Source organism: Ornithodoros turicata, chromosome 1, assembly GCF_037126465.1.
Source record: "Ornithodoros turicata isolate Travis chromosome 1, ASM3712646v1, whole genome shotgun sequence".
NCBI lineage: Eukaryota > Metazoa > Arthropoda > Arachnida > Ixodida > Argasidae > Ornithodoros > Ornithodoros turicata.
In genome coordinates this window covers 209,061,460-209,087,204 of record NC_088201.1, presented here as the reverse complement: position 1 = coordinate 209,087,204, position 25,745 = coordinate 209,061,460, and the positions used below count along the sequence as shown (strand labels likewise).

Sequence of the window (25,745 nt, the reverse complement as noted above, 5' to 3'; positions counted from 1 at the left end):
TTAGATCCCTTTTACACAATCAGCGATTCTGCGCAAGCGCAGAGACACCGTATTTGGTCGCTCTGGGTAATCTCTTGAACCGTGACCTTGAAGCTGAACCAAACTTCTTTGTACACACGATTAGTAAGCCTCGACTATTGTCGTCGTTTGGGTGACTACATTTGCACTTTCGTTAGTCACCCTGCTATGAAGCCAGCAAAAAGAGAAAAAAATCACTTGAACCCTAGTGGTGATAAAATTCTCACAGTTATCCTACTGTAAAACAGCACCACCCCAACCTGCAGTTGGTTGAGGGAAAATAGGTCGGGGAGAACTGTTGCACTCCAACCCTTTCTCAACCTTTTTTTCTTGGCATGTATAATTTAGAAAACTTGAAACTTAGAAAACTTTCCACCCACGCAAATGAAAAAAAAAAAAAAAAAAGAGTTTCTTTCTTGCGAAGTTGCGCCCTTGCATGTCGAAAGATTTCATGTCCTTCGACATATCACGGTTGGCGGTTTAATTCAAAGTATTTTCGTTTGTGCACACGAATTATGTACATGGGACTCTTAGAAGAGAGCGTGAAATGTAGTCCCCGCACTGTGACATTCATTAGTCCTAGTGTGTCGCCCCTGGCGGTGAAACTCCCCATTCATCATCTCACAATAAAGTTGTTTGCTTCATTTAGTCCCACGCATTCAGTTCCCAAAAGGACTAAACTCACTCCTTTCTTCTCGGAGTGTACACGTATTAGGTACTAGGTACGTGTACTGGGTACCCTATAGTTTCACTTATTGTGCAACAGTACGCGGTATTTATGTACAACACGCCAATCAATGGGTAAATCCTAACAATGTACAGCCTGACTACACTTTATCACGGTGTAACGAATGGTCGCCGTGGCCTAGTCGACAGAGCGTTCGTTCGTCTCTAGTATAGCACCAACGGTGACGCTAAGGACGAGAGAGTGCCAGCTTCTAGGGGGCTTCCTAGAGGCACGCACCGAGCGTGGCCGGGCGAAGATGCACACTTACTCCCAGTCTGCAAGGCATACAAGCTGTACTTGCTCATTACGCCACAACTTCTTCTAACACTTTGCTAACTGGTTGCGAATGACCCGCAGAAAGCCTGCCCATTCCTCCGCGTCGTCCTTATGACAGGCGATGGGCAAAGTATATCAAAAGCTCAAGACATAGAAGTACTTACTTTGCACTAGGCCACATTGGTACTACAAGAAGACAACAAGGTGTCAGCAGTTGAGACACCATCGGCCCTGCTTACTGCGTACCCAAACCTCCTATTAGGAACTTCTTATAGTCATGATGATATCCACAGTCCCAGCCCACGCCAAAGGACGTCAACAGTGTATTGCTTCTGGTATAATTCTCTGTTGACGCTCAAAAATTATTTGTGTGCTTGTTCTAGAGAACGAGTCAAAATACACCAGGAATATTTTCCAGTTCATGTCGTCACATTACCATTTAGCTAAAATCACTTAAAGTGCTGTACAAAGTACCTCATACAAAGTGAGCTTAAAAGGAACTGAGAAACGCTTTCAAATTAGTGTTTGCGCACTCGGTCACCCAAAATGCTACATGTCACTACGTGACATAAGTGCATGATGCATGTTTCGTCTTTAGAGTGCAAGATTCCTGCGAAACGATTAGTGTGCCTGTAGTGGGTGTGCAATGCTATGTTGAATGTCCAGCGCTAATCAATAAGTACACCTATGGTACACATCCAAGGTCTCTTTATTCCTTTAACATCTCCCAGAAGTCAGTCTCCTTGGTTCTACACAGTTCATTGACGACAGTGTTAGCGAAGGCGCCGAGAGCGCTTCATGGACGTGTGCCACGCAAGTGAACTGAAGGGGCTGGTTGGAGAAAAACAGAAAGGGAGAGAAGTTCATGTAAAGAAACACAACACCGGTAGACATCCAGTAGTGCGTTCATGTTAAGGAACAGATCTCTTTCTCTCAGGGGGTACTGTAAAGCGGGAGGCAGACAGTTTATGATGAAAATGATTAAACCCAGGGTTGGTTACCACAAATATTATTGTCTCCGGTTCCGCTTCCGGTAACTGAAAAAGTCGCCTGTTCATTTCTGTTTCCGTTTCTGGACGATTTTCGGTAGCGGTTTCTGTTTCCGTTTCCTTTTAAGAATTTCGTTTCCGTTCCCGTTTCCGGGGTAATTTCGGTACTGGTTTCTGTTTCTAATACGGAACTCGTACTGTCACGTTAGTTACATAATGGGTGCTAAAGGGCAGCCACACCAAACACAAACACTAAAGACTTTAATGCAAAGTTCGTCACGAATCTTATACACCGCATGTAGATGCCTCTCTACGTTGCGGAAATACATGCCTTTAGGATCCAGTCTCCACTTGTGCGCAAAAATAGCACGCCATCAGAAACTTTCGCGTCCATCTTGCTGCGCACTGGGCTCAACACGAACGAAAGTCCCGAAAATATACGAATGAATGGAATGAATGAATGGAATGAATGAATGAATGGAATGAATGAATGAATGAATGAATGGAATGGAATGAATGAATGAATGAATGAATGAATGAATGAATGAATGAATGAATGAATGAATGAATGAATGAATGGAATGAATGAATGAATGAATGAATGAATGAATGAATGAATGAATGAATGGATGAATGAATGAATGAATGAATGAATAGTGCGGATACATATAATCTTCATATTAACTCTCCATATCATCCTCATCATCTCTCTCTCTCTCTCTCTAATATTAGCTGAGGCAAACGTCCTGCGAATTTGGTTTCTGTTAACGTTACCACTTTCGAATTTCATTTCCGTTTCGGTTTCTGCCAGTGGAGAGTAAAACCATTTTGTTTCCGTTTTCATTTTCGCTTCCTGTTCAATTTCGGTAATTACCATTTCTCGTTTCCGTTTCCGTTAGCCAACCCTGATTAAGCCCGAGACAAGGTGATGATGATGATTCGGGTTTTCCTGGCGGACGAGTACACGAAGGCCATTGTGCGCCTAGACAATGGTCCCGAGACAAGGAATACAAAGACGATCACGAATACACCCACACAGACCTTGTATGTTGAGAGAATAGTGTAGCAGCTTGTTGCTTGTAAACCCGGTGCAACAAATCAGAAACGTTACAGAGAACGCTTAGTGTCTTTAATTTACAAGCACAAAGTGTCGTAAAACGGCACGAGGCGACGTGTGGTGGGAAACAATCCTCAACTTGTCAAGCAACAGTGCTATATGTTCCCCAACTGGCTGCTCCTAATGGCTACGAAGCCGATTCGCAGCCAAATTATTCCGTTTTATAAATCAGTGTTGTACGCATGTGATGCTGTTTCGCGCCGTACTTGACGAGCAATGAGCAGTTGGTGGCAACTTTGACGCGCTACTGCCGGTAATTTTCAGTTTCAATTTTGTAAAAATAGACTACCAGCACGCGATTGAGGCCAACTTTGTGACGTAACAGTATTGAAGTGTCAGGGTATCGAATAGACAAATCTTATGATTTATGAATTTTCGCTGTGCGGTGTGTTTTCACTGTGCAATCAGATTTACAGAACATACTCTAAATAAAAAAAAAACAAAAAAAAACACAAAAAGAAAAACACCTGAGAAAAGCAGCCTCGGACAGACGGATGAACGGCACGATTCTACGACGTCCACAAAACCCCGTGAGTTTTATTCTTTGCTTCTTTGTTCTCAGCTCATAGCGCAGCTTATACCTGATTGAGCAGCGCCGGTTTACGTCATGGGTCACGTGACCGACCATGTGTCACAAACACGTGGTGCTGCCACATGGTGTGGATTTTTCGAACATGAGTCGTAAGCCAAACGAAACGTGCAGCCAGCGAAGGCTACAGACGTTCTTTTTTTACGTAAAGTACTTTGTCCAGACGGCAAAATGGCATTTTACATCTACAGTTGTCAAGTGCTCACTCCTAAGATAAGCGGAGTATCTCGCCAGGAGGCGCATAAAGAAAAACGACGATATGAACACCCCGGATGCATAATCCACGGATATGGGCGCAGGGGTGATCATTTCGTGGCGAGCTTTATTTTTTTTTTTGGCAGATGCCGAGCAGTTATGTTCCTCGGTCAAAGCGCAGCAAACTCGCATGGGTGCGTGACGCTTTCCGAGCGCTTAGAATTTGCCAGCTAGCAATTTTTTTCGCCTGGGCTCGATACGAACGGATAGCGAATTGCCCAAGTATATCCGGTGTCGTCACATCCGCACTGTGAGGGTGGCAGGGGCCCGCACGTCGAAGTTCACGTGGGTCAGCAGACGACGAATCCAATTTGGTGAGCGATCGCGATGCCCCTATAGCGTGATCCAAGCTAGCATTACATTGGTTATTTGAGAGGGTGTATTTGCCAGAAAACACTTCAAGGGGCATTTTCAATAGAATGCTCCCCTTTTAAGGCTGTTCTTGTTTTTAAACACCAACTTTAAGAGTGTTTTATGAGGAATACAACTAATTAGAGGGTGTTTCGAAAACCACCCACATTTCATGGTATAAAAAAAGTATTGCGCCACGGGACAAGCATGTGCTTAAATAAGGTGAAAAATGATTTACAGTTTTATGATGATTTACTGTGTATATATCGGGTGTCGTCACGTCCTGCACTGTGAGGGTGACGGGGGCCCGCATGGGCCCGCACGTCAAAATTCAGGTGGGTTAGCAGACGACGAAACGCGAAGGTGAGCGACCGCGATGCCCCGAGCGTGATCCAAGCGACTAAAACCGCTATATTCCTGGCACTCATGTTCGGGTGGCAACTGTCACGTAGACCAGCGCTGTCAAAAGGCTAGCAAGTTCCGAGCGCTCGGCCGTTTTGCCCCATTTTGAGCAAGTGGATTCGCAAATAATTTCGTACTGCTCCATCTCGTACCCGGCTTAAAAACGACCAAGAAGTACGTAAGGTAAATAAGAATTTAGCCTGCTATAGACGACTTTCTGCTTACAAACATGTGACGTCACGAGAAGACTGCTTCGAGGCTATATCTTGCTGTGGTGGGCAAGAAGCTGGAAAAATGCGTCGACTGATACGTTCATACAGCTAACAGCGTGCGCCAGCATGCTTCGCGCGGTGGCGGTGCGTAATCAATGACGCAGGGGCGCAGGTCGTCTATTCCGGAACGACACAACCAATATAACAACGTGACATGAATTGTGCATAGACTATAGCCTTTGCAAACGATGAATGCAAACCTGTGCACGTCCTACCAGCAGCAAACAATTTCAGTGGCCATGTTTTTCTGATAATGTAGCTAGTGCCTACGACTGGGACACCGCCTGTGTTGCTTCTCTCTTTTCGGTGTCTGTTCCTAGGCGCTTTACTAGTAGTATGTACCAAGAAGGTCGAATCTCTATCTTGTTACGCCTGGGGACCGAAAATGGGGAAGACAGTGAACCAGTGGCCGTCTGGTCGCAGATGTCACACGACAACGCCAGTGTGTGTGCGTGTGACACTCGGAGCTCAAAAGGTAAGAAACCTGCAAAATAAGCCAGGAACGAAAAAAAAAAGAAACAAGTCCTAGTTGAGAGACGAGCGACCGCGACACCGCCAATCCCCTAGCGGAGACGTTGGAGAATTCTTTAGTTGGGTTGCACGATTCGACTCATCATAGACGCCTTCTAACAACGGACACTCGCACCTGACAAAATGGCGTAGATGCAGGTTGGCTGCTGGATGAACTCCATAATGTAAAAGCCTGAGTCCTGGCCACAGAGAGGGACGACCCACAACACACAACACAAACCAGCAAAGTTTACTAATCACGAAACAACCATGTACATATCGTCACACAGCATGGGAAAAAGAGGGAAAGGAAAAATAGCAAGAGGGGCACAAGCTCGGAACGAGATCAACCGAGAGCAAGGGAAGGCGCCGGTAAGCGGGGTAAACAGCCACAGAGGCAACACTAACACAGTTTCCCGCATTGCGGATTACCAAAGTCTCTCCCAGTAGTCATCTTCGCTGATCTGGTTCCCGTGCTGTGACTGAGGTTTCCGCCCAGAGAGGATGGCAATTATTGCATACGTCAAGTGGCTAGAAAGATTTGAGTCGGGATTTTTTCTATGTTGACCCAACCTCTCTTACGTGGGGCTCCAGCTATAGGCAGGCCCGATTAATGACCGGACTCCTTTTAAATACATGGCTGTGACGCTGACATTGGCCTACAATCACCTACCAGATAAACAATTGGTTCACTCCCGTTGTGGTGCAAAAGCTTGTTCTCTAAATGGAATCCGCCATCAGAACCATAAGAAACAAAATTCCAAACGTCAGCATCTCGCACGCGACAAGACAAGTAGATCTTCTATCACAGACCGGTGTACAAGACTGGGATGCTCCGGTGCATCTTGGAACGAAGGAAAATCTCCTTACATTCCGATTCACACAGCCAACCTCGTTGCCGCCCTACAACATATCATTTAGAAGGGTAGAGAACTCACCGGGCCGATATGGAAATGTTGAGAGAAGCGCCTCAGGACGAGTACCAGTCCCTTAACGACATGTCATTTAGAACGGTAGAAAATTTAGGGAACCGGTAAGGAAATGCTAAGAGAACTGCCTCAGGACGACATCTGGTTCTTCAATCGACGTATCATTCAGAAGGGTAGAGAATTTAGCGAACCGGTAGGGAATAGTTAAAAGACGCGCCTTAGGAAGAGAACCAGTCGCCTTAACAACATATCATTTACACTCTAAGAAAAAAAAGGAGTACTTTTACTCCTTTGGGGTCTAAATGCATTGCCACAAAAAATAGCCCCCTTTGGGAGCAAATGCACGGGAGTAAATGAATGTCACAGAGTGGAGACTGCATTTCACGCGCTGTTGTAAGAGTCCCAGGTACATGATTCGTGTGCATGCATGAAAAAAACTTTGAACCAAACCGTCAACCGTGATATATCGAGTTCCATACATAGGGCACAATTTGCGAAGAAAGATGCGCTAACTGTTTCTTTCTCTGTGTGGCTGGATAATTGCTACGTTGGCTGAGTTATACAGCCTTATGCCATCACATTGACCAAGGGCACACATTTACGTAGACTGCTGCGTTCAGGAGACCATTCGCGAAGTTCAGTGACAATTTGCAGTCCTGGGGAGTAAATGTCCGGACGGGGTCGCGTTAGGGTTAGGGGACTAAAATGGGGAGTCGGGTTAAAATGTCGGGTTAGGGGACTAAAATGGGGAGTAATTGCAATCTAGGGGAGTAGAAGCTGCAATTACTCCCCGTTTAACTCATTTTTTTCTTAGAGTGTAGAACGGTAGATAATTCAAGGAACCGGAACGGAAATGTTCAGAGAAGTGCTTCAGGATGAGAGCCAGTTCCCCTAACAATATGTCATTTAGAAGGGTAGAGAATTATGAGAACCGGTCAGGAAATGTTTACAGAAGTGCCTCAGGGCGAGAGCCAGTTTCCCTAACAACGTATCATTTAGAAGGGTAGAGAATTTAGCGAACCGGTAGGGAAATATTAAATGAAGTGCCTCAGGACGAGAACCAGTCCCCTTAGCAAAACACCATTTGAAACGGTACAGAATTTAGCGAACCGGTAGGGAAATATTAAATGAAGTGCCTCAGGACGAGAACCAGTCCCCTTAGCAAAACACCATTTGAAACGGTACAGAATTCAGGGAACCGGTAAAAGAATGTTAAGAGAAGTACCTCAGGATGAGAGCCAGTTTCCCTAACAATATGTCATTTAGAAGGGTAGGGAATTATGAGACTCGTTAAGGAAATGTCAATAGAAGTGCCTCAGGACGAGAGCCAGATCGCCTAACAACATACCATTTAGAAGGGTCGAGAACTCAACGGACCGATAAGGAAATGTTAAAATTATAACCTCAGGACGGAGAGCCAGTTTCCTTAACAACATATCATCTAGAAGGGTAGGGAATTCAGCGAACCGGCAAGGAAATGTCAACAGAAGCACCTCACGACCGCGAGTCAGTTCCCTTAACAACATATCATCCAGAGGGGTAGGGAATGCAGCGAACCGGCAAGGAAATGTAAAGTGAAGTGCCTCAGGACGGAGAGCCAGTTTCCTTAACAACATATAATCTGGAACTGTAGGGAATTCAGCGAACCGGCAAGGAAATGTAAAGTGAAGTGCCTCAGGACGGACAGCCAGTTGCCTTAACAACATATCACGTGTAAGGGTAGGGATTTCAGCGAACCGGCAAGGAAATGTAAAGTGAAGCGCCTCAGGATGGAGAGCCAGTTGCCTTAACAGCGTATCATCTCGAAGGGTTGGGAATTCAGCGAACCGGCAAGGAAATGTCAACAGATGTACCTCACGACATAGAGTCAGTTGTCTTAACAACATATCATCTAGAAGGGTAGGGAATTCAGTGAACCGGCAAGGAAATGTCAACAGATGTACCTCAAGACAGAGAGTCAGTTCCCATAACAACATATTATCGAGAAGGGTAGGGAATGCAGTGAACCGGCAAGGAAATGTAAAATGAAGTGCCTCAGGACGGACAGCCAGTTGCCTTAACAACATATCACGTGTAAGGGTAGGGATTTCAGCGAACCGGCAAGGAAATGTAAAGTGAAGTGCCTCAGGATGGAGAGCCAGTTGCCTTAACAGCGTATCATCTCGAAGGGTTGGGAATTCAGCGAACCGGCAAGGAAATGTCAACAGATGTACCTCACGACATAGAGTCAGTTGTCTTAACAACATATCATCTAGAAGGGTAGGGAATTCAGTGAACCGGCAAGGAAATGTCAACAGATGTACCTCAAGACAGAGAGTCAGTTCCCATAACAACATATTATCGAGAAGGGTAGGGAATGCAGTGAACCGGCAAGGAAATGTAAAATGAAGTGCCTCAGGACGGACAGCCAGTTGCCTTAACAACATATCACGTGTAAGGGTAGGGATTTCAGCGAACCGGCAAGGAAATGTAAAGTGAAGTGCCTCAGGATGGAGAGCCAGTTGCCTTAACAGCGTATCATCTCGAAGGGTTGGGAATTCAGCGAACCGGCAAGGAAATGTCAACAGATGTACCTCACGACATAGAGTCAGTTGTCTTAACAACATATCATCTAGAAGGGTAGGGAATTCAGTGAACCGGCAAGGAAATGTCAACAGATGTACCTCAAGACAGAGAGTCAGTTCCCATAACAACCTATTATCGAGAAGGGTAGGGAATGCAGTGAACCGGCAAGGAAATGTAAAATGAAGTGCCTCAGGACGGACAGCCAGTTGCCTTAACAACATATCACGTGTAAGGGTAGGGATTTCAGCGAACCGGCAAGGAAATGTAAAGTGAAGTGCCTCAGGATGGAGAGCCAGTTGCCTTAACAGCGTATCATCTCGAAGGGTTGGGAATTCAGCGAACCGGCAAGGAAATGTCAACAGATGTACCTCACGACATAGAGTCAGTTGTCTTAACAACATATCATCTAGAAGGGTAGGGAATTCAGTGAACCGGCAAGGAAATGTCAACAGATGTACCTCAAGACAGAGAGTCAGTTCCCATAACAACATATTATCGAGAAGGGTAGGGAATGCAGTGAACCGGCAAGGAAATGTAAAATGAAGTGCCTCAGGACGGACAGCCAGTTGCCTTAACAACATATCACGTGTAAGGGTAGGGATTTCAGCGAACCGGCAAGGAAATGTCAACAGATGTACCTCAAGACAGAGAGCCAGCTCCTGAACAACATATCAGCTAGAAGGGTAGCGAATTCAGCGAACCGGCAAGGAAATGTCAACAAAGTACCTAACGACAGAGCCTTGACACGACAGACTGTGAGGATGAAATTACTTGGATATAATTCACTAATTTCTTCTGTCTTGCGATTGCATTTTAGTCTGAGGCACTGGAACGCTGAGAGACATAACTAGTTTACTGATCCTACAAAAACGGGCGGTTCGTATAATAGCCGATGTACCTTACGATGCGCACACACAGCCTTTGTTTACCACTTTCAAGATAATGAAGATAACCAGTATGTACAACTATCATATGTTCAAGTCTTTTCTAGTCGCCACACGACAAAATAATAATGATATGTTATCATTGTTCGCGTTACGACACTTGTCACAACGTACTCATCACTGTGACAAATGAACAATACCCAGGTTTAGGACTAACTACGGCCATCAGTCCCTGTCTTACACCCTTCCGTACGGTTTAAACAGTTTCCAAACACAGAATATATACATATCAATGACCTCTCGTTTTCTTCCTTAAAATCGTTGTTTATTTAATTTGATATTTCGGGATAGCAGCTCAATTTCTTGTTATTTTATACACAATACCATTGTAGTATTCTGTTATGGTAGTGTTAGTTTTAAAGGCCTATTCTTATGTCAAATAGCGTTCCATATTTCGCACCACATAGCTGATTTTGTAGATTTGCTGCATGCCGTCGCGACGATTATATTAAAGGGGTAGTGCCCTCGTCAAGCAGCCTCGTGCTGCTTTTTGGCTTCCCCCTGATTGTGTTTTTTTTCCTGTGGAAGTTGCAATACACCATCGTTTATCGTTATCGTTAAAGTGAAGTACCTCAGGACGGAGAGCCAGTTGTCTTAACAAGATATCGTATAGAAGGGTAGATAATTCAGCAACCAGTAAGGAAATACTAAAGGAGCACTGAAGTGACCCCCAAGATGTTTTTTTTTTTGTTTTTCGGTGCAGGGTGTTGCCCAACGAATAAGTTCCTGTGAAAGAACGATGAGCTCAGGTGACCTACAGAGAGAGCGCGACTACTGTGTTGCCGACTCATTTGAAAAATGATTTTCCTCGTGAAAAGACCGCAGTGCAGAACGAGAGGACGCCGTGACGTATGCTACTCCCCTCACGTGACCGGTGACGTACAGCGGCGCAGCTCAAGCATGTATAAGCGGCGCGTGAGTTGCGATGAACAACAAAGAAACAAGGCACGGTGCCGACCGTCTTTTTGTGAATTCGATTGCACACCTATAACGCACCGCAGTGCTAAAATATTTTGCATATTCACACATGGTGGATAGATTCTCCAATTTTTGAGAGATTTTTTGGGGAAAATTTAAGCGTTCAGAAATCGAGGGTTTACCGCAATCGGAACCGACACTGCTGTCAGTAGCCGGGCACAATTCCTGCACCTCCGTCATGCACAATCCGTGCACAATTCCTGTTGGGATGTCAATGAGTTTTGCTACAGTTTTACCCACCTGGTGACGTCACATTAATGGTGCCATCACGTTACCATGGGTGTCGTGGACGCGCACAGCATAATCCGGCGATCCACGACAAGAAGTGTCAGCCTGTAGTTCCATCCCCCAACAACCTAAGATACACACAAGTGCAGGATATTAAATAAAATACATAAGATATTGCACTTTTACTTCAGTTCTCATAATGAAAAAAATACAGGGTGGTACAGCGCAGTCAAACAAGGGCTATAAACCATATAATGACTAGGACGTCATGCAGAAGCAACGCTGTCCGTTCTGGTGATATCGCGAGCTCTTGTCGTACCGCGAAGCTCGACCTCAAAATTCGGCGTTTGGACAGTTGGACAAACCTCGGAGTTTTAAAACAGGTCTGTGCAGACTCGGTGGTTTCGGGTGTTCAACATTTCGGTGTCCCATGTTCTATATTTCAGTCTATCTTAGCACTGAATAATTCGAAATCCTTAGGCGCCGATGGTTTTAAAGTTAAACCAATTAAATATGTGCCGCCTGTGTTCAGCAAACCTCTGTGTTATCCGACCAATTCTGGATTATCGACCGGTGTCTCCCCTGATGAACTAAAAACGTCGTTATACTAAGTAAAGGAGACGAAAATGACAAATATTTGTCGACGAAATTATATTGTCCCCAGATTATTTGAAGTAGTCGGGAAGATCATCAATAAGAGACTGCTATCTTTCTTGCAGCATCATAACGTAATCACGGAGTCTCATTTCGGATTTCAGAAATAGAAATCAACGGAAGCTGCTTTACTTGGAATAAAGCATAAAAATTATTCATACTATAGAGAAACGATTGTATACCATTAGTTCATTTTTAAACTTCAAAAAGGCCTTCGACTCCATTCAGCATGATATTCTGTTGTGAAACCAGGATGCATGGATGAATGAACCCCTTGGATACATCTGTATTCGTGGGGTGGCAGATAATCTTTTTCATAGTTATCTTGCGATAACTTCTTGTCTTCGAGATAACAGTATGTATCTGTACATCGTTGTAATTCTAAAAAAAATACAGGTGATGAGATACGCCGTTCCTCAAGGATCGAGTATCGGACTCGTCTTGTTCCTTCTTTACATTAACGATATTATCAATATGCGCACACAAATGACATTGTTATGGGCGCGGAAACCAACGTATTTTTAGTCATAAATCCTTAGATCACTTCAGTATTAGGTAAACAACTAGCTCACTTAATTAGCTATATGCTTGAATATAAATAAGTTAAAGTTCAGTGCTAAGAAAACTAAATATACAATATTTGCGGCCAAAAATAAGCCCACAGAGAACAGTACTATAGATTTGCGCATTGGCAAAGATGACGGGTAAGACAAATCAAGTTTTTGGGGGTACGGTTTCATTAAAATTTGCTATAAAACACACATACTAACAACGTATGAGCAGAAATGGCAAGGAAAATTGTTTCCCTCTATCGAATTAAACACCTATTGCCCATGTGGCAAAGAAGGACACTTTATTATGCGCACATTTATCCCACACTTTATTACTGTTCATTATGTGGGGACTCACTAGCTCGACAAATTACACTAAAATTTATGCACTGCAAAAGAGTGAAGTACGATTCATTGGGATACTACGACAGTATCTTCACAAAGTTTTCGAGAATTAAAAATGTTGTCAATACATCACCTATATACACTTTAAAGTTTGGCTTATCCGCGTACAACAGCTTTTATTCAGGTACAGTTCAGTTAAACACCACAACTGAACGTTGCACAATCCTACACACTCCTGCGCATTCCTGCACACTCTGTCTACTCTTATAGTCGTACGAACTATGGCGTGCGGGTGCCACTTATTCGCAGCTTTTCTAAAATTTCCTGTATACAAAAGGACACTGATGTAAACGTTACTGAGTGCAGATATCTTGACCTCTGCAGATTACCTAACTCATTAGAAAAATGGCTGGAACTATTACTATTGTTCTGTTTTCCAATTCCACTTCTGTTGATGTTAATTTTTTTGGCATTAATCACTATTGCTGTTAAAGCTGTCGAAAAATTTATGTTGTTCTGTGAACATTGTGTATTAAACTTGCTGTGAGTTCTTGTAGAGGACACGGTTGCTCGTCAGGGATCCTAATCCATTTGGTACCTGGGTGATTCCATCTCAACTCAGGCAAGGTGGTCCCGACACCATCAGTGATTTTTATTGAAAAACTATATGTTGTTGCCTGTCTCACATTGAGAATGGAACAGCAAGTATTTTTTGTCTAGATACCGTAATTCCCGAGAAAAAAAAAATCCGAAAGAATATGGCAGATCCGACGGGCTTTCAGGCATAGCGATTTTGGCGTTCAATGTGTTTCCAACGAACGCATTCAGGGTTTTGAATTTTTTTCTCGCACTCTCAACTATGTTGGCTTCTAGTGCTTGTGTTCATTTCCAGCGGGAATTTTGTTACTTTGCAGTAAAAATACGCAAAGTTGGTGGCGGCGACGTAAATCGCTCATATTCTTGCGGCTATTACGGCACTTGTGTACATGCCAGTGAAATGAGAAGTTATCGCCATGTAGCGGAGACTGAACTCTATAACTCTATATCAAGTTTAGGAGCCTAGGCCAGGTTGCTGTCATGCATGGAGGTGTTTCCAACACGTGATATTCGAAAAAAATGCGGTTTTTGAGCGCTCATATCGAAAAAAAAACACCTCGAATTTTTGATCAAACTTCGTAGACACATGCTACTGTACAAGGTATTTGAGCGCACAGGAAATTGAAGGTTTTTTTCCTTGCACAATAAAAGTTAGAGCATGCCAAAGCTTCAGTGTCCGACTGTGGCGCATGGAAGCACTGCGAGAAGTTCACGGGTCGATACTCGCGTTTTTCGTGAGACAACGGACCATGGTACTTGTAGTCTAACCAGGAAGACGTCCCTCAGTTAGCATGGAAGCATAGACAACGATTCCTGTGTCCTTCGTCGAGGACTTTGCCATGTCATGAGCCGCCGCCGCTGCTAACGAACAGCGAGGAGAGTAACAAGATTAGCGCCACCGGCACTGGAGCTGTATCCGGCTTCAGGTACAAAACGATGTTAGTTTGGAGTCAACGGTGAAAGATGAAAGTCACTGAAAAGGTTAGCCAGCTGTAGGACTCGAACCCACATCTTCTGAATTGCCGATAGAGTCACTGCGAGAGTGAATGGTTCCTGGTTGCAGTACTGATTTCGTTCGTAACAGTTGCGTTTTGGCACTATTTCGACTCGCCGTTGCTTAGCCGGCCGTAACTTCGCCATGAACATGAAGTTTAATAATGACCGTGTCTACTGTGCGAACTACATGAACAGGCACGGACAGATGATACATTTTCAAAGGAACGTCGCGCGTGTATCTTCGCTGGATGATGCGTTGATGAGAAACGTTCTGACCCCTGAACAGTATTGTAACGTGCGCGAGTCGGATTATCTATGCCACGACTGCTAAAGTTATAAATCAAGTGACTTATCTTTACTGGCATGGTCTAGAGAGATGGATGTAAACTACGAATTCCGATGCACATGACACATACATTCAATCTGCATTTCTCTATACGTATAGTGTCCTTGTGAAGCTGTTGTGCTGCATTCGACCTCCTGGGGAAAATATTCGACTCTCTGGATTCTCAAATAGCAGCACGAACAGCACGGGCAGCTGTCACAAGCAAAACGTGAATATCGACCACTTAACTTCTCGCAGCGCTTGCATTGTCATTACACGCGCCACAGTCGGACACTGAAACTTTGGCACGCTCTAACTTTTATTGCACAAGGAAAAAACCTTAGATTTTCTAACAGAAGTATGTGCCTACGGAGCTTGAAGAATTTTGAGGAAGTTTGAAGAATGAAGATGTTCGTTTTTTTAGGTATGAGTGCTCAAAAACCGCATTTTTTCAAATGTCATGCGTTGTAGACGCCTCGATGCGTGACAGCAACCTGGCTTAGACTCCTAAATTTGATATTGAATTATAGAGCTCATTCTCCGCTACACGGCGATGCCTTTCTCGCTTCACTGACATGTACACAAGTGCCGCAATAGCCGCCAAGAATATGAGCGGTTTCCGTCGTCGCCACCAACTTTGCGCATTTTTAGCTGCAAAATAACAATATCCCCGCCGAAACTGAACAAAAGCACTTGAAGCCAGCATAGCTAACAGTGCGAGGAAAAAAATTCAAAGCCGTGAAGGCGTTCGTCGGAAAGACATTGAACGTCAAAATCGCTATGCCTGAAAGCGCGTCGGATCTACCATATTCTTTCGGATTCTTTTTTTTTTTTTCTCGGGAGCTAGAGTAAGTAGAGAAAAAATACTTGCTGATCCATTCCCAATGTGAGACAGGCTAAAACATATATTGTTTCAATAAAAATCACTCATGGTGTGCGGACCACCCTGCCTGAGTTGAGATGGCCCTCGAATTTCTTTGAAAATAAAATAAAATGGAAAATGGTTTGTTTCTGCGCTGTGTATGCGGCAACCATATCAAACCTCCTTCAGATTTTTCGATTTCGATTTAGTCTGGTAATTGCAACTGCGGTTGTCTCGTGAAATCACTAACTGTTACAGATTAATGCTCGATGAATTCCTATCAATGCGCGAATGCGACGTACAAGATACATTTCGGTGGTCTTTGATTCTTGTTTCTGATCTTCTGTGTCACAGTATTATCCCACGTTTTCGATGTGCTCCACTCAAGATTTACTCCACTAGAATTACGATTGAACGAACGTGCTTACTTGTTTCTCTGCTCGTAGGACCTTCTTCACTTCACGGATACCTTCTGCGGAGTTCATTTTGTCTGCGATAAAATCTCTCACCCGCGCAACCTCACTGCTCTTTGGGTTTATGTCCGTCCAGCCGCCTTTCACGGGTGGGGGCAGTTTAGGACTCCAGCCTTTTGCGTCGCTAACGCAAACACCAGCGAGTAGTACGATCCACTGCAGGAACGACATTACGGCAGTACTCACCCGGTTCGCGTTAGCTGTGCTCCCCCTAAGTTATTCTCCTTCTTTGAGATTATGTCCTGCAGTATATATATTTTCTGACGCGCTGCAACAATGCTTTTGTGAATTCGAAATAACGTTTCTCTCTTTTTTGTCTAGTTCGTGTCAGCACGAAGAAAATCCCGTTGCACGTTTAGGGCGTTTCAAAGAAGTCGTAATTTTGAGAGGCATTCAATAGAAATGTGGATAGGAAGCGGTCCGATACAACTACCGTATCACGTGCAGCACACACACACACAAGATACATGCATTGCCGTGGAGTATGACAAGTCTGCTGAATGTCCCCTCGTTGAATGCATGCAGTCTCAAAGAGAGAAGAGTTATGGCACGCGGCATGCCTGACATGTTTTGAAGGAGAACGCCAAAGCAGTCTCTCGTGATTACATCCCTCCCCCTCCTCCCATTGAGCCTCCGTCACGTGTTCGGCGAAAATTTTTTTTATAGCTGTGACATCGTTCGTGCATGTTCAGCCGTCGCCGCTTACAATTTCATACAGCTGGCTCACTTGACGGCCTGGGAACTCAGTATAAAGACGTCACAAATTTCGAACAAATCCACCTCCTATAGTTTTTTATAGGAAATTCAGATTTAATAACTACGGGCTGGAATGAGTATAAGTATATTTTTGAGTATTTAAATATAAATACAAAATAGTTAGTTGAAGACAGGTATTTAAATACTTTGCATGCATACTTTTTGAAATGAGTATTTAAATACAAAATATACATACGGTATTTAAATACCATAACCACTACCATAAATACGGTGAGGTAGATTTCATCTGGGGTTAGAATAGAGAAATAATAATGACCATGACAACAAATCAGCAAGGATCAGTAGCGTTTATTGGTTGCATTGTGATGGCGATTTTCATGTTAGACGTTTCGGGAAGACTGCATCTTTTAGGTATCACCTGTTCGGCCGTAGAATTTTCATCGTTTCCTAGTTGTCACGACAGACGCCAGGCTGTCTTTGGTGAAGCACATAGCCAGCTTGCAAGCTAAGGTTCACCGGTGGATTGCGGGGATCAGGCATCTGGCAGGCATGAAGTGGGGATGTGCCATGGCGTCGCCTTTGGCCGTTCACCGAGCTTTGGTTCGCGGGTCACTTGCATACAGCTTGCCTGTGTTGAATGGCCTTCCACCTTCCTCAGTCAATAAGCTTCAGTGCCCCCAGGAGACGAGTCTCCGTCTCCGAGTGTGCTGGGGAGTCCCTCGGGCGGCAGAGACCCATATGGTCATTGCTGAGGCCAAGGAAGCGCCGCTTGAAGTGCACGTTACGGGGAGACGTGTCGGCAGTATCTCCGCCTTCTAGCTCACCATCGGCGGCATCCGCTAGTTAGGAAGCTCCGGAGACGCAAGCACAGCAGGGTACACCCATGTGTCTCTCAACTGAAGACTAGCATACCCGACTTTGTGGTCGCACCCGCAGCTTCTAGCAGTCCTCCTTGGACTTTTCGGCCTGCATCTACCTGTCGGTGCCTGGGCTAACAGAGAAGAAAGGCAACGTCGGTGCATGCCTGACGAAGCAGCTCACTCTCAATATGATGAGCTCGTGTGATGAGACTTCTACCGCAGTTTTCACGGACTGCTCAACCGCGAGGGGCAGTTCGTCGTCTCCCTTTGTCATGCCCTCCGAGTCAATTTTAGATAGCCATCATCTCTCACATAAAACATCGTCAACATGCGCTGAGCTTCATGCTATTCTTTTCCCCTTGCGGGAAATTACTGACAGCTCCGTGTGCTCCTGGGTCGTTTTTACGGATTCCATGTCTGCGCTGCAGTGTGTGGCAACTATGGGACTTCGCGGCTTCCTCAGTCCTGTGGTCGTCGAAATTCTACAAGTATATAAGAAAGCAAGCGCACGGGGCCACTCTATCGTCTTCCATATCGTCTCTCTATCGTCTTCCCGGGTCATGTGGGCATCAGCGGAAACGAGGACGCATCGAACAGCCGCGGGCGCGCACCAGTACACCCGGCGTGTCCCCATCATCTTCTCTCGGGGGGATCGCCGTTACCTCGGCCCAAGCCTCACTGGCGCCATGATGCAGTCTCAATGGCAACGTCACATCACAACCCACTCTCTGCTTCACACCGTTCACCCCACCATTATCCCTTACTCTCCCCCGCCGAATGCGGCGCTCCTTTACCGCAGTCTCCGCAGCATGAGACTTCATGTGGCTTTTACACCGCCTTTCAAGCACCTCCTCGGTGTCGGCGCGTCTAGACTCTGTTCCACGTGCACGGTGTCCTCCATCACGTCCTCCTGGTCTGCGGACAGTACGATAGCGAGCGCGCCTTCTTGGAAACAGCTGTCCAACGCGTCCGTCAACGCCAGTTCGACTTCGCCGAAATTCTCGGGCCATGGTCGGACCCCTCACATCTGATGCAAGGCCCACGAGCTGTTGCTGAGTTCCTCTCCAGCACTGGACTAATGGACGCACTCTAATAGGACACCTTTCCATCATCATGACTTTCTCATCCATTTCACAAGCGCAATAGGGCAGTGTAGCGCATTAACGGCGGGGAATGATCCACCACATCATCATCCCATTTATGTGTGTGTAGAATTAGATTCGCAGAGAAGGGCACCTGCCCACAAGTGCCCATGGTGAAAGGCTCGTATTACATTTGACGAAGATGCTTCGTACAAAGAGGTAGTCGGGTAGTCCCGACCGTGTCAGCAACAACAGTGAAAAACTCACCATCTAAAATGGCTTCTCGCATGTACGCGCTTGGGAAAACACAGCATAACTGCGCGGCTTTCCAAAACTTACTTTGCCCTTCTTACCGAAAGATCAAATGCAGGGTAACTTTAAGATATGAGTCAGTACGTTGCGTAGTTAGGATTATTTATAAATTATATGCAAAAATAAATATCCGGACATTTGTATGTCAATAGAATTCTAAATAATTTTAAGTATGTGTTTAAATACAGAACATCAATCCATGTATTTATATATCAAATACTATTTTAATTATAATGTATTTAAATAGTGCCCATACCTGATTACGGGCAATTCTGTGACCTAGACAAGACACGAAATCCGCACTACTCGCCATGTGGGGCGGCGATTGCAAAAATATCAATCACAAAGGGCGCGTACAACAGCGTTTGTGGACCGCTACCATCATCAGCCGATTCGCCGGACTTGGTGCATTTTTGCGTAGGTGAATCTCATGGTGAATTATGCCAACAGTTTTAAACCGACCGACCGACGAATCAATCAATCGTTTTATTTCCTTTATGCGCATAATGCTTTCAGTTAACATTGACCTGTTATGAACCAGAGGGAAAATCCCGGTTAAAAGTTCGTTGGTAAAAATTATCTAATTGTCAATAGAGCACCAGTCAGGAGCTAGGTAACGCTAAAAGGTACGATGCAATAAGACAAAGAAAAACAAACAAAACCAGGACAGATAAATTGAATTCAAGACATAACTACTCGGACCAGACAGATTAAAGTGCATTACGGGTTGATACAAGCCTCACTCGATTTTTTAAACAAAGAAAAATTACGGATGCTTGTTATCATGAGACTTTTGGTTCCACTCACAGACTCATCGAAACAAAAATGATAGCCTCCCGTAGTTTGTTTTCACCACAGCTAGGTTCAACCTACAAGCCACTCCAGCCCTCCTGCGTTGGTTCGAACTGGGGTGACTAAAAATGACTTTTTGGCAAGATAAGATTAAGGTTTAAGATGCGGCGTGTCAAGTTGAGTACACGATAGGAAATTATGTCGTGAACTCTAAGGATACGAATGTCGTATGATATGGGACATGGGAGAAAAATGGCCAACCAAACGTGATCCTAAGAGATGTGTTTTGTCTGTTAAGCCTCAAACAGGAGCGCAGTAAGATAAGTGGGAATGCATAAGGGCATAATATGAATTGAGTGAGATAGACGATGGCAAAAACTTCTGTGTTCCCACAAGAACACCTATACCATTTGAAATCATCCGGATAATATGATTAATGTGCAATGTAAAACGGAGATGTCGGTCAAGCACGACTCCTAAAAATATAGTTTTGTGACGAAATTGTAATGAACTTCCCAGAAGGGCTAATGATGTGGGCGAGACGACATTATGCTTATCAGAATGAAAACTCATGGACACTGTTTTATTTATTTGCGTCTAACTCTAATTTATTAGTATGACACCAATAAACGAGATTACCTAATTTTAACGATAGATCATCCATGTCCTTACCAGTTGACACTGACGTAGTGTCATTTACATGCAAAAATGCTTCACAAAATTCAGTGTGCTCAGGGCGGTCGTTAATATTCGGTAGAAACAGAAGCTAACGTAGTATGGATTCCTGTGGCCTACCCATATTAGAAACTGGAACAGGAAGCCTCCTGACACCTAACGATGGGAGGCCGGTTTCAAGGTAACTAGCAATTAGACCAACCGCAGTTCCTGTGATCCCATACCGGGCTAATTTAGAGAGAATAATTTCGTGGTTGACACCGTCAAAAGCTCTAACGAAGTCAACGAAGAGAGAATGACACCCTGGTCGATAGCAATCCCAAAATTCGCGGTCACCCCCCCCTCCCACCCCCCCCACCCCCCGGCGCACTCCGCCACTACGCTCAGCCGCTATGCGGGAAGCGGCCTTACAGGATGTGAATTCAATGGGAGACAGTGTTTGTGCCAATTAACAGCAAAACAGAATACAATTTTTACGATGTCATCGTCTAATAGAGAAGAACACCATGTAAAGAACCCTGGAGACACGAAAGACGCTAGCAGAATATAAACATAGTGCACCCTGGCCAGATGAACTTTAATGCATTGCGCCTATGGGGATTCCGTCGATTTTTGCACAGCTACCATGTTTAGACTACGATTTTTCGACAAAGACAGTCAAATTTTGGAAATGTCATTGCCTATTTCCTACGTCCTGTCGCCTACGTCCTCCAGGCCACATACCAACCACGGCACGATGTGTGAGTGTTAATCCTGACACACCCAGTGCCTTCAAAGTTGCGACTCAGACAGGGTTCCCCTCCTAGGCGTTCTACGGACTAAGTCCCAGTATTATCGTAATACGCATGCGCTTAGACTGTACGGCCGGTCTGAAGGAGTTCGAAAGGCGAACGGTCATTTTTTCCAGAACACCAAAGGTCTGACAGAATAGACAACTTTATGTTGAGTGAGTAATATACAAATGATACCGTTTTGTATTTTATATCGCTTTTATATGAAACGTAGGGGAAGCCATCCGAGTTTATTTTCGAGGTTGCAGCCGGAAAACGGTGCTGTTCACCGGAGCCGGACAGGAATCGTAGTGGTGCACGCACCGGAAAAGGCGCGAGAAGAAGTGCGGGTGGTACGGATGGTGCGATCGTCTTCGGCGCCGCCACAGGAGCCCCCCACCCGGAGAAGCGGAAGCGCCCAGTGAACCCTGCGGGGGCGTTCCGGCGGTAGCAGAGGCGCCCAGCTGGAGGCACGAGAAGGGTGGTTTTGGTTTGGTCTAGAAAGGCAGGCTTCAGTCTTGCCTTCGCGACGACGTCCTGTCGTCGACGGAGTTGGACGGTGAAGTGGTGTTCCGAGCGAGCAAGCGCGTGGTATGGGCCTTCATAGGGTGGCTGGAGGGGACCCGCACGGAGTCTTTGCGGATGAAGACATGCGAGGCGGTCTCCACTTTGCCGGCACGTAGATGGACCGCGGCTGCGAGTTGCGTGACGGCGGAGGGCGGAGAGAATGCATGGCGGAACTGAGGCGGTTGACGTACGTGGTATAGTCAGGGGGCGGATAGGGGGATGACGGGAAAAAATCGCCGAGGGATGTGCCGTACACCACCTCGGAAACAGTGCAGCCCATATCCTTCTTGATGGCGGTGCGGATGCCAAGGAGGGCTAAAGGAAGAATCTCCGTCCATGACTCTCCAGCCGGATAGGCACGGATGGCTGACTTGAGTTGTCGGTGCAACCTTTCCACGAGCTCGTTGGCCATGGGGTGGTACGCGGTAGTTCGGACGCGCCTACAGCCGATTGTTCGCAAGAGTCTGTTGAAGAGCGCCGACTCGAACTGACGTCCGCGGTCAGTTGTAATTGTGGCGGGCACCCCGAAGCGGCTGATCCACCCTGCGACGAAAGCTTGCGCGACGGTGTCGGCAGTGATGTTGGAAATGGGGGTCGCTTCGGGCCAGCTAGTAAAGCGGTCGATGCAGGTGAGGATGTAAGAGTAACCGTTGCTGGGGGTTAGGGGCCCTGCAATGTCCAGGCGGACGTGGCTGAAACGAGCGTCAGGTGGAAGGAACTGCCCGGTGGGCGGATGTGTGTGCCGATGAACTTTGGCACGCTGGCACGGGATGCATGCGCGGGTCCAGTGTCTGATGTCGCGATTGATGCCCGGCCAGATGTATCTGCTGGTGATGAGCTGTTGGGTCGCTCGGATGCTGGGATGGGATAGGTTGTGGAGAACGTCGAATATAAGCTTGCGGTACCAAAGAGGGATATAAGGACGTGGCGTGCCGGTGGAGGTGTCACAAGCCACAGGTCTAGAGGAGTGCGGTAGGATGATGTCGTCGAAGCGGAGCGGAGTGGAGGTTCACGATCGAAGGGTGAGTAATTCAGGGTCGGTATCTTGAGAGGCAGCGATGTCATCCATGGAGGGAGTAGCAGTGCAGGGAAAGGTAAGGGCACCCACGGAGATTCGTGAAAGCGCGTCAGCGACGGGGTTATCCTTGGCGCTGACGTCCCTGATGTCGGAAGTGAACTCGCCGATGAAGGATAAATGGCGAGCTTCGCGCGGTGAGCGGTTGGTAGAGTTCGACGTAATGGCTGAGGTGAGCGGCTCGTGGTCAGTGCACGCGAATAAGTTACGATCTTCCAAGAAATGTTGGAAATGACGTACAGCACTATAGATGGCGAGCAGCTCTCTGCCGAAAGTGCTGTACCGTGTCTCCGGTGGTTTGGGCTTACGTGAAATGGGTTGCCAGACGCCATGCAACTTCTGTTGAAGGACAGCTCCTAAAGCAATACTGGAAGCATCCACCATCAGGCATGTTGGAGAACCTGGAATTGGATATACAAGGAGCGAGGCCTTCGCCAATGCGGCTTTGATGGCGCTGAAATCTTCGATGGCCGAAGGTGTCCAGTCGAGGGTGGTACGCGGCGCAGCAGAAGAAAGCATCGCTTCCAGATGGTGTACGATGGCCGAGCAACCGGGAATGAAATGCCGGTAGAAATTGACCAGTCCAAGGAACTCACGCAGCTTGCGTTTGGTGGTGGGCTGGGGGAAGTTCCGGACTGCTTCAATCTTGCTGTCGAGGGGACAAATTCCTGCGGCGGCTGCTCGGTGTCCGAGGAAGTCCAGCTCGGACACGCCAAACTGGCACTTGGTAGGATTTATGACGATGCCGTACTCGTCAAGACGACGGAAAAAGTTGACGGAGGTGCATCATGGTTTTGTTCCTCATCGGCGCTGGCGATGAGCAAGTCGTCGAGATACGCAACGCAGAAGGGATGGCCTCGCAATGCTTCGTCAATGAATATCTGAAATGTCTGTGCAGTGTTTCGCAGACTAAATGGCATCCTCAGGTACTCAAATAAACCAAATGGTGTGGTGATGGCGGTTTTTGGGATGTCGGAGGGCTCAACCGGAATCTGATGATATGCTTTGATGAGATCAGCCTTGCTGAAGGTAGTGCATCCGTGCAGATGGGCCGTGCAATCTTGTATGTTCGGCAAGGGATATCGATCAGGAACTGTCACGTTGTTGAGCGCGCGGTAGTCGCCACATGGTCTCCAGTCGCCGGTCTTTTTAGGGACCATGTGTAATGCGGATGACCATGGACTTGACGAAGGTTGGGCAAAACCCACTTGTAGGAGATGTTCAAACTCCGCGCAGGCGACGTTAAGGCGTTCTGGAGCGCGTCGCCGTGGGCTGAAGTGTACTGGCGGGCCCGTTGTCGTGATGAATTGTGTGACATGGTGCTTGACCGGGCTGTTGACGTTAGGTGGACGAGTGATACCGGGAAACTCATGAAGTATCGTTTCAAAAACAGACGAGGCGGGAGCCGGAACGAAAGTGGGGTGCAACGGCTGCAATGCGGTGGCAACGCCGTGAACAGTAAGGTGTGTATTGGCGTCAACAAGTCGGCGGCGGGCGACGTCGACAAGGAGTCCAAAGTGGCGGAGGAAATCGGCTCCAAGGATAACATGACCGATAGTGGCAATCCAAAATAACCACTGAAAGCGGCGGTGAAGGCCAATGTCGATGGTGACCGAACTTTGGCCGTACGTGGCAATGGAGGATGAGTTGATGGCCGGGCGTGGAGAGGTTTGCTGCCGAGTTCTTTTGTAGAATGGCGTCGCCGGAATAATACTGACTTCGGCACCAATATCCACGAGAAAACGGGTGCCGGAAATCTTGTCCGTGACGAAAAAGAGATGGCACTCAGGGGGGTGGGAATCACTAGCCGCCGTTAATCATCGCCCAGGCCGTTTCCCGACGGCCAAGTACAGGGCTGCTGGCAGCGACGAGCGCGGTTGCGGAATATGTGATGGTACCAACAGTAGGTGGAGGCCGGTGGTGAAGTGCGGCGGGAGCGCGTGGGGGACTGCAAGCGACGCGCCGGCGAAGGTGTGCGCCGTGAGGGGCTTGCCCCGCGGTTCGGGAAGCGCTGCTGCGACAGGTGTGAGACAAGTTTGGTGAGGCGCGCAACTTCCTGGCGCAGCTAGGCGAGCTCGGTATCATCAGATTGCGGATTGCAGGGCATCGCGGCGAGGGTGGGAGGGGCAATGTCCAGGACGCGGTCAGCGAGTTCTGCTAGCTCTGAGAGGGACAGGGCGCCCGATGCTGCTAATGACACACGTACATGAGGAGGGAGTCTGTGGAGGAAAAGTTCCTTGAGGATAGCAGGGTGAATAGATGATGCCTTGTCGCCAAGAAGGAACTGCAGATGGCGGAGAAATTGAGTGGGCCGACGATCACCGAGCTCTTCAGATGAAAGCACCTGCTGCAAACGGTGCTCCTGGGATGACATGAGCCGTTTAACGAGAGCGTCCCGGAGGACTGAATAGGGTTTGTCTGCCGCCGGCGCGAGGAGAATGTCCCAAACCTCAGCGGCGGCGGACGGGGAAAGACTTTCAACCAGGTTCTGGTACTTGGTGGTTTCTGATGCAATATGTTGCATGTGGAAGAAATTGTCCACCTGGACAAACCAGAGGAGGGGATCATGGGCCCAGAATGGGGGGAGACGGACTTGCGTGGAAGCCGAGATGCTTAATGCCGGGCTGACTGAAGAGGCAGGTACCGCTGACGGCGAAGCAGAAGGGGTAAGGTTCGCGTTCGGGTCACCAGCTTGAGGGGAAGCCATCGGAGTTTATTTTCGAGACTGCAGCCTGAGAACGGTGCTGTTCACCGGAGCCGGACAGGAATCGAAGTTGTGCACGCACCGGAAAAGGTGCGAGAAGAAGTGCGTGTGGTACGGATGGTGCGATCGTCTTCAGCGCCGCCACAAAACTATACAACTTGATAAAGCTGATAAACTTTATCGAAACTAAAACATTTCGAGTGCCGTTTTGGAAGCGATTTTGTCAAATGTGACCTCT

At 46.7% G+C, this 25,745-nt stretch overlaps 1 protein-coding gene and 1 long non-coding RNA gene across 2 annotated transcripts; both read right to left on the bottom strand.

The window, feature by feature from the left end:
• Positions 1-1,712: 1,712 nt before the first annotated feature.
• LOC135375875 (uncharacterized) lies at positions 1,713-16,192 on the bottom strand. Its single transcript, XR_010417421.1, has 3 exons — positions 15,909-16,192; positions 11,198-11,278; positions 1,713-1,852 (listed from the first exon to the last, which is right to left on the bottom strand). It is a non-coding gene; the product is annotated as an uncharacterized LOC135375875 (long non-coding RNA).
• Positions 16,193-24,868: 8,676 nt separating this feature from the next.
• LOC135394120 (uncharacterized) lies at positions 24,869-25,510 on the bottom strand. The gene has a single exon (XM_064624642.1). It carries the CDS (start codon positions 25,508-25,510, stop codon positions 24,869-24,871), a length of 642 nt encoding a protein of 213 aa, XP_064480712.1.
• Between the last annotated feature and the right edge of the window lie 235 nt (positions 25,511-25,745).